The sequence below is a fragment of the Mustela nivalis genome (genome assembly GCF_964662115.1).
Source record: "Mustela nivalis genome assembly, chromosome: 19".
In the NCBI taxonomy this organism is placed as follows: Eukaryota; Metazoa; Chordata; class Mammalia; order Carnivora; family Mustelidae; genus Mustela; species Mustela nivalis.
Window position 1 is genome coordinate 35288940 of NC_139038.1, and position 13816 is coordinate 35302755.

Here is a 13816-nt window from a genome sequence, read left to right on the forward strand (position 1 = left end):
TTTTTGCTCAGAAATAAGCATTTCATTTATGCAAATAAAAACATGTATCAAGTATGTCTCCCCATCCCACCCCCAAGCCTGCACCCACACCCCTCATGAAGCCAAGCTGCTTCAAACTCATTGTAGACGTTACAGAGCAGCAGGCTGTGGTACCTGTCCTTACAGCAGGAATGAAATACCAGGGACACAATGGGACAGATGCTGGGAGAAGCAGACACCGTAAGACAAAAACAGGTCAAAGAGATGTTGAAGATACCACACGCAAATAACAGGAAAGTAATACAGTGGGGAGAAAGAAACCCAGACAGGTCATGAGTCTCTCATATTCAGAGCCTCCGGGGAGGAAACCAGGCTGAACCAGCTTCCTGGTCCACAAACTCCAAGTCATTAAAAAATTTCACTCCGCAGCCGTCCTTCCAGCTGCTGTCCACAGGGAGGCGCTGTTCTAAAGCATTTGCCCAGGGCTAAGAGGAACTGGGCCACACTCAGGAGCACTGTCTTCCGCTCAAGCAGTCACCGGTCCATAAGCAAAGGCAGCACCCTCTGCTTCCAGCTCTCATCCCAACGAAGCTGCTCTGACTCCCGGAGGTTCTTCCGGAACTGGTTTAGTTTGCCAGCAGAATCAGGAAACTTTGAGAAAAGCATCTAGAAGAATAACGACCAGAACTTACTCATCACTGCTTCCCACCCTTGTCCCAGGTCCCACCCTAGAGCTGTCCCTCCTTCCCAGGAGCCTAGACTCCTGTCCCCCTCCAAACACAGGCTCCCAGACCAGTGATCCTACCGAAACCCTCCATCACCGCACTTGAAGAACCACTACCAGTGTCCCAGAGCCCCCAGAGCCACGGCTCTGGCCCAGCTTTCACAGCAACCTTGGCTAAGCTTGACACAGCTCTGACCCCGATATCCCAGACCCAGCAAGCCCCTTCCTCACGTGGCATAGGAGACCCTCAAGTCCCAGCCATGCTCCATCCCCTACTCTGCTCCTCCTTGACAGTGCGGCCCAGACTGCAGCGTTTTCCATCCACACCATGCCCTGTGGCAGCCCTTGGCCACTGCTGTTCTGTCCACCCACAGCACCCACCCTCAGCCTCCGCCCACCACTGTCCAGCCCACGTGCTAGAACTCGGCATCTGTGTTCTTTCCTGCTAAACTACATCAGGTGTTTGCAAAATAAGCCCAGGGGCCAACTTCGACCCCCACCTGTCTCTGCAAGTAGTTTTACTGGAACACAGCCCCATCCCTATGAGCCCCCACTCACAGACTGTGGTTGCTTTCATGTTACGGCAGAGCTGAGGACTTCTGAGACTATGGCAAAGCAAAAACATTTTCTATCTGGGCCTTTCCAGAAAGTTTGCTGTCCCTGGTCTCAACTGCAAAGAATGATGAACCCATCTTTTCTAATAAGTGTGAGCACCCTTTGAAGACTCCCACCCCCACCCCCAGCCCTGCAAAACTGCTTCATGAAGCTCCCTTCACTCACTCCCTAGTGGCTCACTCCCTAGATAGAGCACATGGTCCACCAGCTCCAGCATCACCAAGTGGTATAAGCTCCACAAACCCAGAGAGCAGTCAGGGCCGCACCCACACGGAGCGCATGGAGGCCCAGCCTCTGAGACCACTGCTCCCTGCCTCAGCTGTCACCCAGACCCAGCACAGGCCTGCCCAGACCCAGGAGCAAAGAATCAGGGCAGAGCTCAGCCTGGCGTGGGGGCAGACGTGGCTACCTGCAGCTGGGCTGCCAGCTCCTCAGAGTCCTCGAAGACCAGGCCATTTTCCTCATGTTTCACGAGCTCGTGTAAGCTGCAGAGAGAATCACAGACCTGAGAGCTGCCTGGAAAATCCCCACGGTGCCCACGGTGCCCACGGTGCCCACCCGGACTCCCCATCCCACCCCTCCCACGGTCAGTCTGCTTGCAGCGAGTCTGTTCTTAGGTTTGGCATCTGAATAGAAAAAAAAGGCCTCGAGGGACATATACACATTAAAAATCCAAACTGATTCCAAGAAGGAGGAACAGTGAGCACATACTTTGACCTTTTCTGCTACAGGCTCTTTTCTCTGAGAACGTGCTCAATGAGCTCTCCATTTTTTTTTTTTTTTTTCTTAATTGCACAGCAGAGAAACAAGGTAAAAGGCAACCGCACTAGAGGGAGACCTGGCACATTAAGGATGACTTTTCTGGGTCAACAAGGAGTTAATCCCAATGTGCCCGGAGCTCAGGGTCGAACATCCTGTATTTTCCATTCAGAGGCTGGCTCCTGAGCCAGTGGTGGGGCTATTATTTCTAGAACCTCTCCTAACACCGCCCTCTCCAAACACCCATCTTTGCCAGGAACAGTGGAGACAGAATCACACTCATTTAACTGATTCCAATTCAACTCTTATGAGCCCAGACAAAAGGGACACAGAAATAAAACCATGTCAGCTGTGCCGGCAATTCCATCCACCACTCTATCCATGAGCACAGGCTCCCTAAGTGGAATATTTAAGACTCATACTTTTTATTCAACATCAGCTCTAAGTGGAAGTCCACTCCTTCAACAGGGTACAGCCCACCCACAGAAAGCCCACGGGCCCTACTCCCAAGGACCACCTGGCAATGCTGCATGATTTTCCAGGAGAATTCCTTGAGCAATTCCAATCTTACTGACAAAATCCTCCCTCCCCCCACCCTCCCGCCACCACAGCTGATCTGAGAACCTAACTCCGTGAACATTCGGTTTCTGCTCCTACCACTGGAAGTTCACAGCGCACACAGGCAGACAGCACCCAAACATGTCCACCACCTTCATGGGCAGGTCCAGGCCGCTGGAGGACTTGTGCAGGCACACACCCAGGTCTGCCGAGCCTGCAGGGTTGGGGCGAGGGGGGCAGTCAGAGCGCAGGCCCATGCACCCCTAGAACACAAATCCTGAAAGGACTGTGGATCGTCACCTCAGCATAGGGAATGGAAAGCAGGGTAACAATGCCCCCAGGCCCACATACAACTGGCTGAGTTGGCCAAGCAGCCTGGAGAAGAGCAGACACACAGCGCTTCTCCCCAACAGCCATTCCCGGCCACTCGGCCCTGTTTGAAAATGACCTGCCCATCACGGGTAGTTTCAGTCAAACAGACTCCCTTTGTCTACTTAACCACATGTATTTTGAAAGAATCAGTAGTAGTTATTGTTAAAGGGGTTCAGAATTTCTGCTTGGGGTGATGAAAATGTTTTGGAAATAGACGGGTGATGATTGTATAACACTTTGTATGTAAATAATGCTACTGAGTTGTACATATACTTAAAAATGGAAAAATCATTAAAACAGCAAGTTTTTACTGTATGTTTTACCACACTATTAGGGAAAAAAAAAAAACAACCCCATAGCACATCCAACAGAAAACCAGCTGTCACTGTGGAAATAAAGCCAAATAAACAACTTTGCATCACTAAATACTGCCTGGGAACTCCTGCCAACCAAAGGCTTTCCATCTTGACACTGCCGGAAGATGAGGCCTTTCGAGACATGTCAGCACGAGGCCAGCACCCTCTCCCGGAGAAAGGAAGATGAAGGAGGATTAGGGACCCAGGGGAGTCAATGGTGCTTAACACATTATTTCTGCATCTCCCAAGCCACTACCCTCCCAGACTTGGGGAACGGGGAACCCCAACCCAAGGCCAGGCCCAGCCCTTCTGCCCAGATGGAAGAGCAGGACTGAACGGAGGGCTTGGAGGTTGAGAAGACAGAACCCTGATAAACAGGTGTAGGGCCCCGTAGGTGGGAGAAGCTGGCGTATCAGGAAGCAGCCTGATCTCCTGGAGGATAGCCAAGAGCTCCTCTGACAGGTTCCTGGCAGGTGGCATCTCCCAGCCCCACACAGCCCCTAAGCAGGGCCCAATCCAGCCTGAGGCCTGTGTGTCTATGGCCCTGGAGCTAAGAATGGCTTTTAATTTTTAAGATTACAAAACAAAGACTATGCAATAGAAGCAAATGAGACATTCACTATCGGACCCTTTCCAGAAAAACTCTGTCCCTGCCGTGTCCTAGAACATTCCCCTCTAAACCCCAGCTCTCTCCCTGTAGGCTGCCGGCTGGATGCCCTTACCTAGAAGCAGGGGATAGTCCTCAGCCTCCAGCCACGGCGTACAGACTTGGATGTGCTGGAAACGCTTCTGGCTGATGAGGCCGCCATAATACTCCTTCAGAGGACCTTTGCCTTGCCAAGAAGATCTCAGTCACTGCACTGGACCCATCTCTGGCCCCATCCCACAGCCTCAAGCCTCAGAACCCTGCAGAGGTGTTAGCGGAAGGCCCACACTCTGAAGATGTGATCAGGTTCCCATTTGGCCCCTTCCAGACCACCAAGGGGAATGCACCCGGACCACTGAAGCCATGGTCCCCCCCAAGCAACCTGCATTAAGAGGGCCTCAGGCTTGGAAGGTGGCCAGGCACCAGAGTGCCAACTGGATACAACTTCTCGCCCAGACTGGTCTATGTCTTCCCTGATGCCCCAGGTGGCACAGGGTATACAGTGGGTTCCTAGCTGCCCCTGAGAACTCTGGCCAGGAGGAGGGGAGTACAAGGTGGGGGAGCTTGCCAGGACTCTGCTCCAACCACAGCTCTTTGCTTCTCTCTCTCCCCGCTAGCCTACTCAGGAAGTAATTTTATGTTGAGCTCTTTAAAATAGACTCTTTCATTAGAAAAAAAAAAAAAATGCCTGGAAACCACTGCATACAAGTAAAACTCAGTATCTATGAGGCTATGCTATCCAAGATTCAACCAGAAGCCACAATCCTGCTGTCAGGCCCCTCTGAGCCTCAGTTTCCTCCTCTATCAAGCTAGTATAGAAAACCCTACATCAGAGAGCTGTGGTCAGGACTGACAAGACAACCAACACCACATGCCTGGTGTGAGGAAGGCACCTAATAAAGGCAGATGCCTTCTGCAGGCCCTCCCCGCAAGCACCCCATTTCATACAGGAACATGGACAGTCCCTGGCAATACCTGTTATCACACAGACCAGAGAAGGAAGGCTCTCTCCGTCTAGGATCAGCTGTTCAAACTCTATGTTTAAAAAAATAAAATGATAACCAGGATTACTATCTCATCAGGTGAGTGCAGGCTGGGGGACGGGACGGTTGCGGGGGAGGTAGCCTCTCCCAGCCACAAGATCACTCTTCCAGAGGTGGCATTTCAGATCTAGGGCCTGGTTAGTCAGTGACCCAAATGGGGACTCAAAGAGTCACCACCTCCACCACCCACGTCCTTAGGCTGACCCACTCAGTGGCCCTGGGGGCAGGAACATGCTGTAGGAGACACCATGCAAGGCCAGGTGAGCACCTCACGGCTCAACAGCCCCTGACAAGCTCCTGCTCACAGCCACACACCTACTTTCTAATGCCGCCAGCAAGATGGAGAAGTCTTCATCCTCTATAAGAAAAGAGACCAAAGTGTCATTGGCTAATTTCTAGATGCTTCCCATCCCAGCTCAAGGCCACCCCCCTTCTCATCGGGTCCCCAGTGTCCTCAAATACACATGGGGCGCAGGCTCAGCCAGGCACTCAAACAAGCCCCAAGTGCCCGGAGGGGTCCTAGACCTGTCCAGCTGGTGCTGCTGATCAACAGGGCCGGTCGCCCACGAAGATACGTCACCACCCCACTCTGACAGTCCCGCTCTGTGAAGGCAGACCTCTCTGTTGCTGGGTCCAGGCGTTCAGAGCTGAAGGAACAGAAACAGAGCCCATGAGATGTCACAGAGCAAGGCTTCAGGCCCCAGGACGGTGATCGCCTGCCAGAGTGAGGAGTGAGGCCAGCAGACTCCCAACAGTCAGGATGCGGCCATGTCAGCCCCGACCTCCAGTCTCTGTTGCAAAACTCAGCTCTACTGTTGCTGAACAAAAGCGGCCATGCACGGTGCATTACTCGGTGAGTGTACTGTAGAGCCATAAAACTTTATTTACCAAAAGAGGCAGCAGGCCTATGGTCACAGTCTGCCAACCCCTGGATTAGGGGATTCCCTAATCTTGTCTGCAGCCAGAACAAGAGAGGCCAGAGCAGCAGTGAGGAGCCAGGGTCAGGGGAGCAACAGGGACAGCTGTGAGGAGGTGGGGACAGGTGGGACAGCAGGAAGCACAAGAGAAGACAGATAAAGACTGAAGATGGGACACCTACCGGGCCTTAAATGCAGAGTAGGTGCAGCCCAGCTTCATAAACAGCTGGTGTTGCAGGTCCAAGGGTGTCTCTTTAAAGAAAGAGGCTGGCTTGTCATAGACGGTCACAGCTCTGCAATGAGATCACTGGCGGCTCTAGAGAGAGCTAGAGAAAGGGCTAAGGCATACAAGATTCAGGGGGATCCAAAAAATAAGGGCATTCAGAGGATCCACGACTCGGACAAGGACACTAAGAAGCTTCAGAATTACTTGGGAAGCTCAGAGACATGTTCTAAGACCAAAACCACATGGACAGTCTGGTCTCCTCCCCCCTCGGCTTCCCAAAACCAGTAATCATCTCCCCAGACCCCTGAGCATTTGTGGCTGCCTCGCCAACACGACACAGCAGGCACTGCAGCTGGGACCAACCATGCTTGGAGCCCCTCGCCTCCCCAGGCCCCTACTTGATGCCCCAGTTCTCTGCCAGATCTTCCCGCATCGAGTTGGTCACACATAGATTCAGGTGGGACAGGCGCCCGCAGAGCTTCTCGTACCTGAAAAGACATATCACCATTCAGCCAGGAGCCCTGGACCCACCACTACTGCCACCACCCCCACTTGACTTGATACCTTCTGGTACACAAGAGCACAGGGCTGGGGGTTTCCCAAATCGAGTTGCTGGTGAGGTGCCTCCCCAGAGTCTGCGCTGAGTTCCGTCTGTACTATTTCTTTTTTTTTAAGATTTTATTTATTTATTTGACAGACAGAGATCACAAGTAGGCAGAGAGGCAGAGAGAGAGAGAGAGGAGGCAACAGGCTCCCTGCTGAGCAGAGAGCCGGATGTGGGTGGGGCTCGATCCCAGGACCCTGGGATCATGACCTGAGCCCAAGGCAGAGGCTTTAACCCACTGAGCCACCCAGGCACCCCTGTACTATTTCTTTTACACCTTTAAGTCATATCGCTTTTTAGCTTAAATACAGTTAGAAACATTATCTCAGGGTGCCTGGGCGGCTTAGTAGTTAAGCATCTGCCTTCAGCACAGGTCATGATCCCAGGGTCCAGGGATCGAGCCCCACTTCTCCCTCTCCCACTCCCTCTGCTTGTGTTCCCTCTCCTGCTATCTCTCTCTGTGTCAAATAAATAAAATCTTAAAAAAAAAAAAAAAAGAAAAGAAAGAACGAACCTTTCTCTACAGAAGGGAAAATCCAGGCTCTCCTGCCACCAAAGGAAGAAATGTAATAAAGCCTTCATTATTAAATTTTACCCACACTGTACTCTTGCTGCAGAGGCTGTGGGGCTGGGCTTGTGGGTTACCAAGGGATGGTTTTAAAAATCTGAGAGAGGTGTTAGCAGCAGATTAGCCCCCAGTGGAGACCTGAGCCCTATACCATGGCAGAAGTGAAAGTGAAAGGGGAGGAAGCACTCAAGGTTGCTGAATGCCCCTGGTGTACCACAGCCCACTCCTCACTCAGGATGCGGAGGAGGCAAGAGAGCTGGACAGCTTGGGACTGAACTGTGGTCCTCACACTTACTACCTGTGTGGCAAGCAGCAAAGTGGTGCTGGACCTTGGTTTCCTGGCTTGTAAAAGGAGAGTGACCAGAGGACATCCTCACCAGGGGCAGCGAAGACTGAATGGGATAAAGGGCCTGGCATGCAGCAAGTACTCCACGATCACTTGCTGCTGCTGCTGCTGCCACAGCTATTACGACCCTTGGTGAATGACCCATCAGGGTCAGATACTGCCCACTCGGGCTCAGAGCACGACTCTTCCTGCTCTGCAGCCAATCTGCTCCCGCAGGCCCTTCTTTCTTGCTGTCTCACTGGTTGCAGCCGACTGGGGCCTGTGTCCCCATCCCCCAACAGCACCCCCAGTTTTTACTTGGGGATCTAATCTGGGGGCACCTGGGACCCCAGGTCTGACAGCAGAGCACTTCCCCTAAACCTGAGGTATCGGGGTACTGCAGCACCCCCACCCCAGTGGAATGTCAGAGCCTGACAATCAGAGAGGTTCCCTTTCTCTACTGAGCCTGTCAGGGTGCCAGGAGAGCCCCCAACACAAGAGAAACACCTCCAGGACGGAGTGCGGAGAAATGACAGCGGGTCCTGATGACATTTTTTGAGTCAAAGTCAGCCATGTCTCTGGACTTTGCAGTTTCAGGACCAACAAAAGTCTGCCTTGGCTTAGGCCCATCTCTGTACTTGTAACCAGAGTCAGTCTAATCCCCCAGCCTTGCCCTTACTTCACAGAGCACCTGGGGGACCAGCTTCACCAGGTCTCTGCACTGGCCCTTTTTCCTACCCGGTTCAGGGAAGGTGTCTGTACCCTCTTCCCAGACACTCACCACTTGGCCAGCAGGACAAGGCGGTGACTGGGGCCATGCACCAGCCCCATAATGGAGTAGCCATAGTTGTGCCAGTCGATGACGAGCTTGCTCCCACAGAGGCAGCCCACAAACCAGCAGACAGCGATGGCAGGTAAGCCCGGGGGGTTCTGGGAAAGAGATATTTGAATGAAGAGAAGGAAACCCAGACCACGGTCAACAATAAACTGACTGAAAACAGTGGCAACATAAATGGCAAAGAGCCAATGATCTTTACAAAGCTCTTGGTAATTAATAAGCAGAAGAAAGACCCTCTTCCTCACCAAAAAAGGTGTAAAAACTCATAAAGGAGGGGCACCTGGGTGGCTCAGTGGGTTGAGCCTCTCTGCCTTCAGCTTGGGTCATGATCTCGGGGTCCTGGGATCGAGCCCCATGTTGGGCTCTCTGCTCAGCGGGGACCCTGCTTCCCCCTCTCTCTCTGTCTGCCTCTCTACCTACTTGTGATCTCTCTGTCAAATAAATAAATAAATAATCTTTTTTTAAAAACTCATAAAGGAAATAAAATTGACCATCCTGAAAAGCCCAAGGCCACCAAAAATCAAGGAGATAAAAAATAGCCAAAGAGGTGCATTTTTCACCTAGCAGAATGTAACCTCTAAGACACCTAACAATAGAGAGGGGTGGTGAGGACATGGGAGAAGAGGCATCCCCACTGGATGGGGGAAAAACTGGCTCAACCTTATTCTAGGACTATCTAGTAACACACCACAATATTTTAAAAGTGCATGAACTCTGGAGTGCCTAACTGCTATGTTGATAGAGCAGTGACCCCCTTTTTATTTTTTAAGACTTTATTATTTATCTGAGAGGCAGAGAGAGAGCGCGCAAGTGGGAAGGAGGGGCAGAGGGAGAGGGGCTCTGCTCTCCCCACTGAGTAGGGAGCCCAAAACTGGGCTCAATCCCAGGACCCCAAGACCATGACCTGAGCAAAAGTCAGACACTTAACTGACTGTGCCACCCAGGCACCCCAGAACATATGACTCTTCATCTCAGGATTTTGAGTTCAAGCCTCATGTTGTGCATGAGGCCTACTTAAAAAAAAAAAAAAAAAAAAAGGAAAAAAAGTTTAAAAAGAGCATGAACTCTGATTAAGCACAGGAATTTACCCCACAAAGAAACTGCAAAAAACATATGGTCACTTGTGCTCTTTGCTGTGCTATTTGTAAAAGTGAAAAATCTAGAAGTATCTGAATGTCTGTTAAAATGAAATAAGTATGTTAAGAGCATATCATATATTGGAATCCAGTGCAGCTAATTAAAAGAAGGTGTTTTTATATGTTAAAAAGCAGTGAATGGGAGAGTCTGAGAGCCTAATTCCAGAACCAGACCAACTACTTGGTTCAAATCTTTACTCCAGTATTTCCTAGATGTGTGATGACAGGGCTATTTACAGAACCTCTCTAGACCTAAGTTTCTTCATCTCTAAAACATGGGTCATACAAGACCCTACTTATTAGAATTGTGAGGAATTGGATGAATTAATACAGACATATAGATATGTAGTAAGTACAGTCTAAGACTCTGTCTATAATGACAAAATAACAGAATGAATGAGTACCATTAATACAATGGACACACACCGTAAGCTCTTACTCATGTTTTAATAAGTCTATACACACACAAATATGCAATTTATTCACCAATTTGCCTTTTTTTTTTTCAAAAATTTTATTTATTGGGGTGCCTGGGTGGCTCAGTGGGTTAAAAGCCTCTGCTTTCAGCTCAGGTCATGATCTCAGGGTCCTGGGATCAAGCCCCACATCGGGCTCTCTGCCTGTCAGGGAGCCTGCTTCCTCCTCTCTCTCTCTCTCCGCCTGCCTCTCTGCCTACTTGTGATCTCTGTCAAATAAATGGATAAAATCTTTTTTAAAAAAATTTATTTATTTATATGACAGAGAAAGAGAGAGAGAGAGACAAAGAGTACACGCACAGAGGCGCCTGGGTGGCTCACTGGGTTGAGCCTCTACCTTCAACTCAGGTCACGACCTCAGGGTCCTGGGATCGAGTCCCACATCAGGCTCTCTGCTCAACGGAGAGCCTACTTCTCCCTTTTTATCTGCCTGCCTCTCTGCCTGCTTGTGATCTCTGTCAAATAAATAAATAAAATCTTAAAAAAAGGGGCGCCTGGGTGGCTCAGTGGGTTAAGCCGCTGCCTTCGGCTCAGGTCATGATCTCAGAGTCCTGGGATCGAGTCCCACATCGGGCTCTCTGCTCAGCGGGGAGCCTGCTTCCTCCTCTCTCTCTCTGCCTGCCTCTCTGCCTACTTGTGATCTCTCTCTGTCAAATAAATAAAATCTTTAAAAAAAAAAAAAAAGAAATCTTAAAAAAAAAAAAGAGGGGGCGCCTGGGTGGCTCAGTGGGTTAATCCGCTGCCTTCGGCTCAAGTCATGATCTCAGAGTCCTGGGATCGAGTCCGGCATCGGGCTCTCTGCTCAGCAGGGAGCCTGCTTCCTCCTCTCTCTCGCTCTCTCTGCCTGCCTCTCTGCCTACTTGTGATGTCTCTCTGTCAAATAAATAAATAAATAATCTTTTTTAAAAAAAAAAAAAAAGAGTGCACACACAGGCAGGGAAAGTGGCAAAGGGACAGGGAGAAGCAGGCTCCCCGCTGAGCAGGGAGCCCCATGTGAGGCTGGACTCAGGACCCTGAGATCATGGCCTGAGCTGAAGGCAGATGCTCAAACGACTAAGCCAACCAGGTGCTCCACAATTTGCACATTTTAAAAGGCTGGAAAGTAAAGGAAGCTTAACAGTGATTCTCATAGGACGACGCAAGGCTGACGTTTACCTGGAGAAAGATGTAGGCTGCTGGCTCCCTGCACATCAACTTCCACAGCAAGTGCACAGACTGAAATATAACTTTGACTCCATACTGGAAAATGTAGGGCCCAACTACAAGTCAAAAAACAGTTGTTACTCCCGAAGGAATTCTTGGCAATGTGTAGAACCCCCCACCCGCCCAACACAGACACAGATTCAGAGGGATCTGGAGTTCACTGCATCCTACCTGGAAGTTTCTGAAGTTCTGTCAAACTCACAATCTGAATTCTGTTGTTCTGCAAGAGCTCATCATAGGGTCTGGAGTCTGAAAAGAATGTACCCTTTAATGTGGTGGACAGGGCAATATAAAGTCAGATGATCCAGCAGCTCAGGCTGAATAGTGAAGAATGTTTTGGAAAATAAGAAATTTTCTCTCTGTTCCCCATAGCCAGAATAGAGCATTGAGGACACTTCCTGTCCAGACTCTCCCCACAGAGGGAGGGCCTGAATCTTACCCACTTTTATTTACTTAACACAATGCCTGGCACACAGTAGGTACTCCAGACAATCTAGAGCTCCCTGGATGGTGGAATTACCCCACAACAGGCAGACCCCTAGGAAGTTCCACTCCACTCCACTTTCTGATGACACCTTCAAAACAGGGCCAGAGGCAACCAGTGCTACTCCCCTTTTTCCCTGATACAGGACTGAGGTTCCCTCTAAAGATGTCATCCTGCTTCTGCATACTGAGAGTAAAAGCTGGACATGCGGCACAAATGAAACCTCTCCTGCCTGCAGACTCTGCACTGAGGGTGTGGAATGGAGAGGAGACAAGTCCTCTGAGACACAGACTGACAAAGTAGCCACAAGGAAGTATGGTTATCGTCACTGACCCTGGAGTCACACACACCTGGGTTCCAATCCGTCTTTCTATTCACTAGAAAGTAATGTGAGACTATGCAATGAATTCACTTAACACAGTCCTGACATATGGCAGTCACTCCGTTAACGCTGGCTGTTCCTAGATACCCATCCAGCAAAGGTTGGGCAGAAACCTAGCCATCAGGGCCACTACCCAGGCCATCCAATTTCAGAGAGCTGCCCGAGGTAGGAGAGAGGAAGGGGCGTCCCCGCCCCAGCTCCCCTGCGTAGGTCAAAGCCGCTGGTTAAAAGCTGAGAGTGCAGCCTCCCTCCCAGTCTCCCGGGCACTCACTGCAAAAGCCCAGAAGTGTCACGGAGAAGCCGCTCTTGGCAAACGACAACGCGTGGTACTGCATGCGGGGACTGCGACCCACGTCCCCCAGCACCACAATGATCACGTGCCATTTCGCGCGCCCCTGACGCCAGCGCTTCCACGAGACCAGCAGTAGTAGCAGCAGAGACGTGGCCACCGCCAGCAGGGCCACACAGGAAGCCGCCATTCTGGCGGGCCGACAGCAGTCACGTGACCGCCCTCCCCGCGCCAGCGACGCAGTGCGCAGCCTCAGACACAGCCTGTCGGAGATGGGCGGAGAGAAAGAGGAGGTGAGGAGGTGGTTCCCTAAGCGGAGGCGCATGGAACTTCGAAGGAGCCTCTGCTGGCCAAAAGTTGGTGATGCTATGGTAAAGATCCTTCTAAGAATCTAGGAACGCTTTTTCTCAAAATTCTAAGATAACTTCAAATACAGTGAAACAGGGGCGCCTGGGTGGCTCAGGTCATGATCGCAGGGTCCTGGGATCGAGCCCCGCATCGGGCTCTCTGCTGGGCTGGGAGCCGCTTCCTCCTCTCTCTCTGCCTGCCTTTCTGCCTACTTGTGATCTCTGTCAAGTAAATAAAATCTTAAAAAAACAAAAAGTTTTCGTATTGGCCAGTTCCATTTTTCTAAAATCAAAACTACCCTTTAAGGTCGGTTGGATGACATAGTCCCAGGCCCTTAAGGGTGGACTCTTGATTTCGGGTGAGGTCATGATCTCAGGGTGGGGAGATGGAGCCTGCAGGAGCGGGGGTTGGGGGGGGGTGTTGTCCGGCGTCCAAGCTCAGAGGGGAGTCTGCTTGAGATTCTCTCCCTGTCCCTCTGCCTGTCTCCCCACTTGGTGCATTCAGTCTCTCTCTATCTAATAAATAAATCTTAAAAAACAAAAAAACTCCCCTTTACTGTTAGAAGTCAGGAGAACGACCTGCCTTGGAGGACGGGGTGTGAGTGGGAGGGGGCCAGTACGGAGCTGGTGGAATAGGGCTCCTCAAGGTGTCTTTCTGGATCTGGGTAGGTGTGGTCCTTAGCAGCAAACTTGTTTGTTTTTCCGGATGTATGTTGTACTTGAATAAAACGTTTATAAAGAGAAAGGGAAAAGGACAAAGAAGGAAGTAAAACACACAATGATTTCAAGTGTATGTGGTTAAGAAGGAAAGTTTTTCCCACTGACAGTCTCATTTTACCCCCTAAAGTAGTCACACTAAAGAGTTTAGTGTGTGTACATGTGATAGCCTTTTAACTTTGAACAGGGTCCTCTTGCTGAGAAACACTGAGAGCATTTTGGTAAATCCCCCCTCACTGCCCTCAAGCTTCT

At 50.6% G+C, this 13816-nt stretch overlaps 1 protein-coding gene across 2 annotated transcripts; it reads right to left on the reverse strand.

Moving 5' to 3' along the window:
- On the reverse strand, positions 1-12740 carry ALG1 (ALG1 chitobiosyldiphosphodolichol beta-mannosyltransferase). Of its 2 annotated transcripts, none has more exons than XM_082713797.1 (13): positions 12593-12740; positions 11517-11594; positions 11298-11401; positions 8474-8622; positions 6594-6683; positions 6152-6262; positions 5578-5699; positions 5372-5410; positions 4985-5044; positions 4086-4196; positions 2735-2849; positions 1728-1803; positions 1-645 (listed from the first exon to the last, which is right to left on the reverse strand). In XM_082713797.1, exons 3-13 carry the CDS (start codon positions 11331-11333, stop codon positions 514-516), a joined length of 1041 nt encoding a protein of 346 aa, XP_082569923.1. In that variant the 5' UTR covers positions 11334-11401; positions 11517-11594; positions 12593-12740; the 3' UTR covers positions 1-513. The 2 variants fall into 2 exon arrangements, with proteins under 2 accessions (XP_082569923.1, XP_082569922.1); XM_082713796.1 differs by having other exon boundaries at positions 12483-12738.
- Between the last annotated feature and the right edge of the window lie 1076 nt (positions 12741-13816).

Coding starts and splice junctions, on each gene's coding strand:
- ALG1 (XM_082713796.1), bottom strand. CDS start 12,690: ATGGCGGCTTCCTGTGTGGCCCTGCTGGCGGTGGCCACGTCTCTGCTG. Junction 11,402..11,516: donor AGAACTTCAGAAACTTCCAG/GTAGGATGCAGT, acceptor TTTGACTTGTAG/TTGGGCCCTACATTTTCCAG. Junction 5,700..6,151: donor TACTCTGCATTTAAGGCCCG/GTAGGTGTCCCA, acceptor CTGTTCCTTCAG/CTCTGAACGCCTGGACCCAG.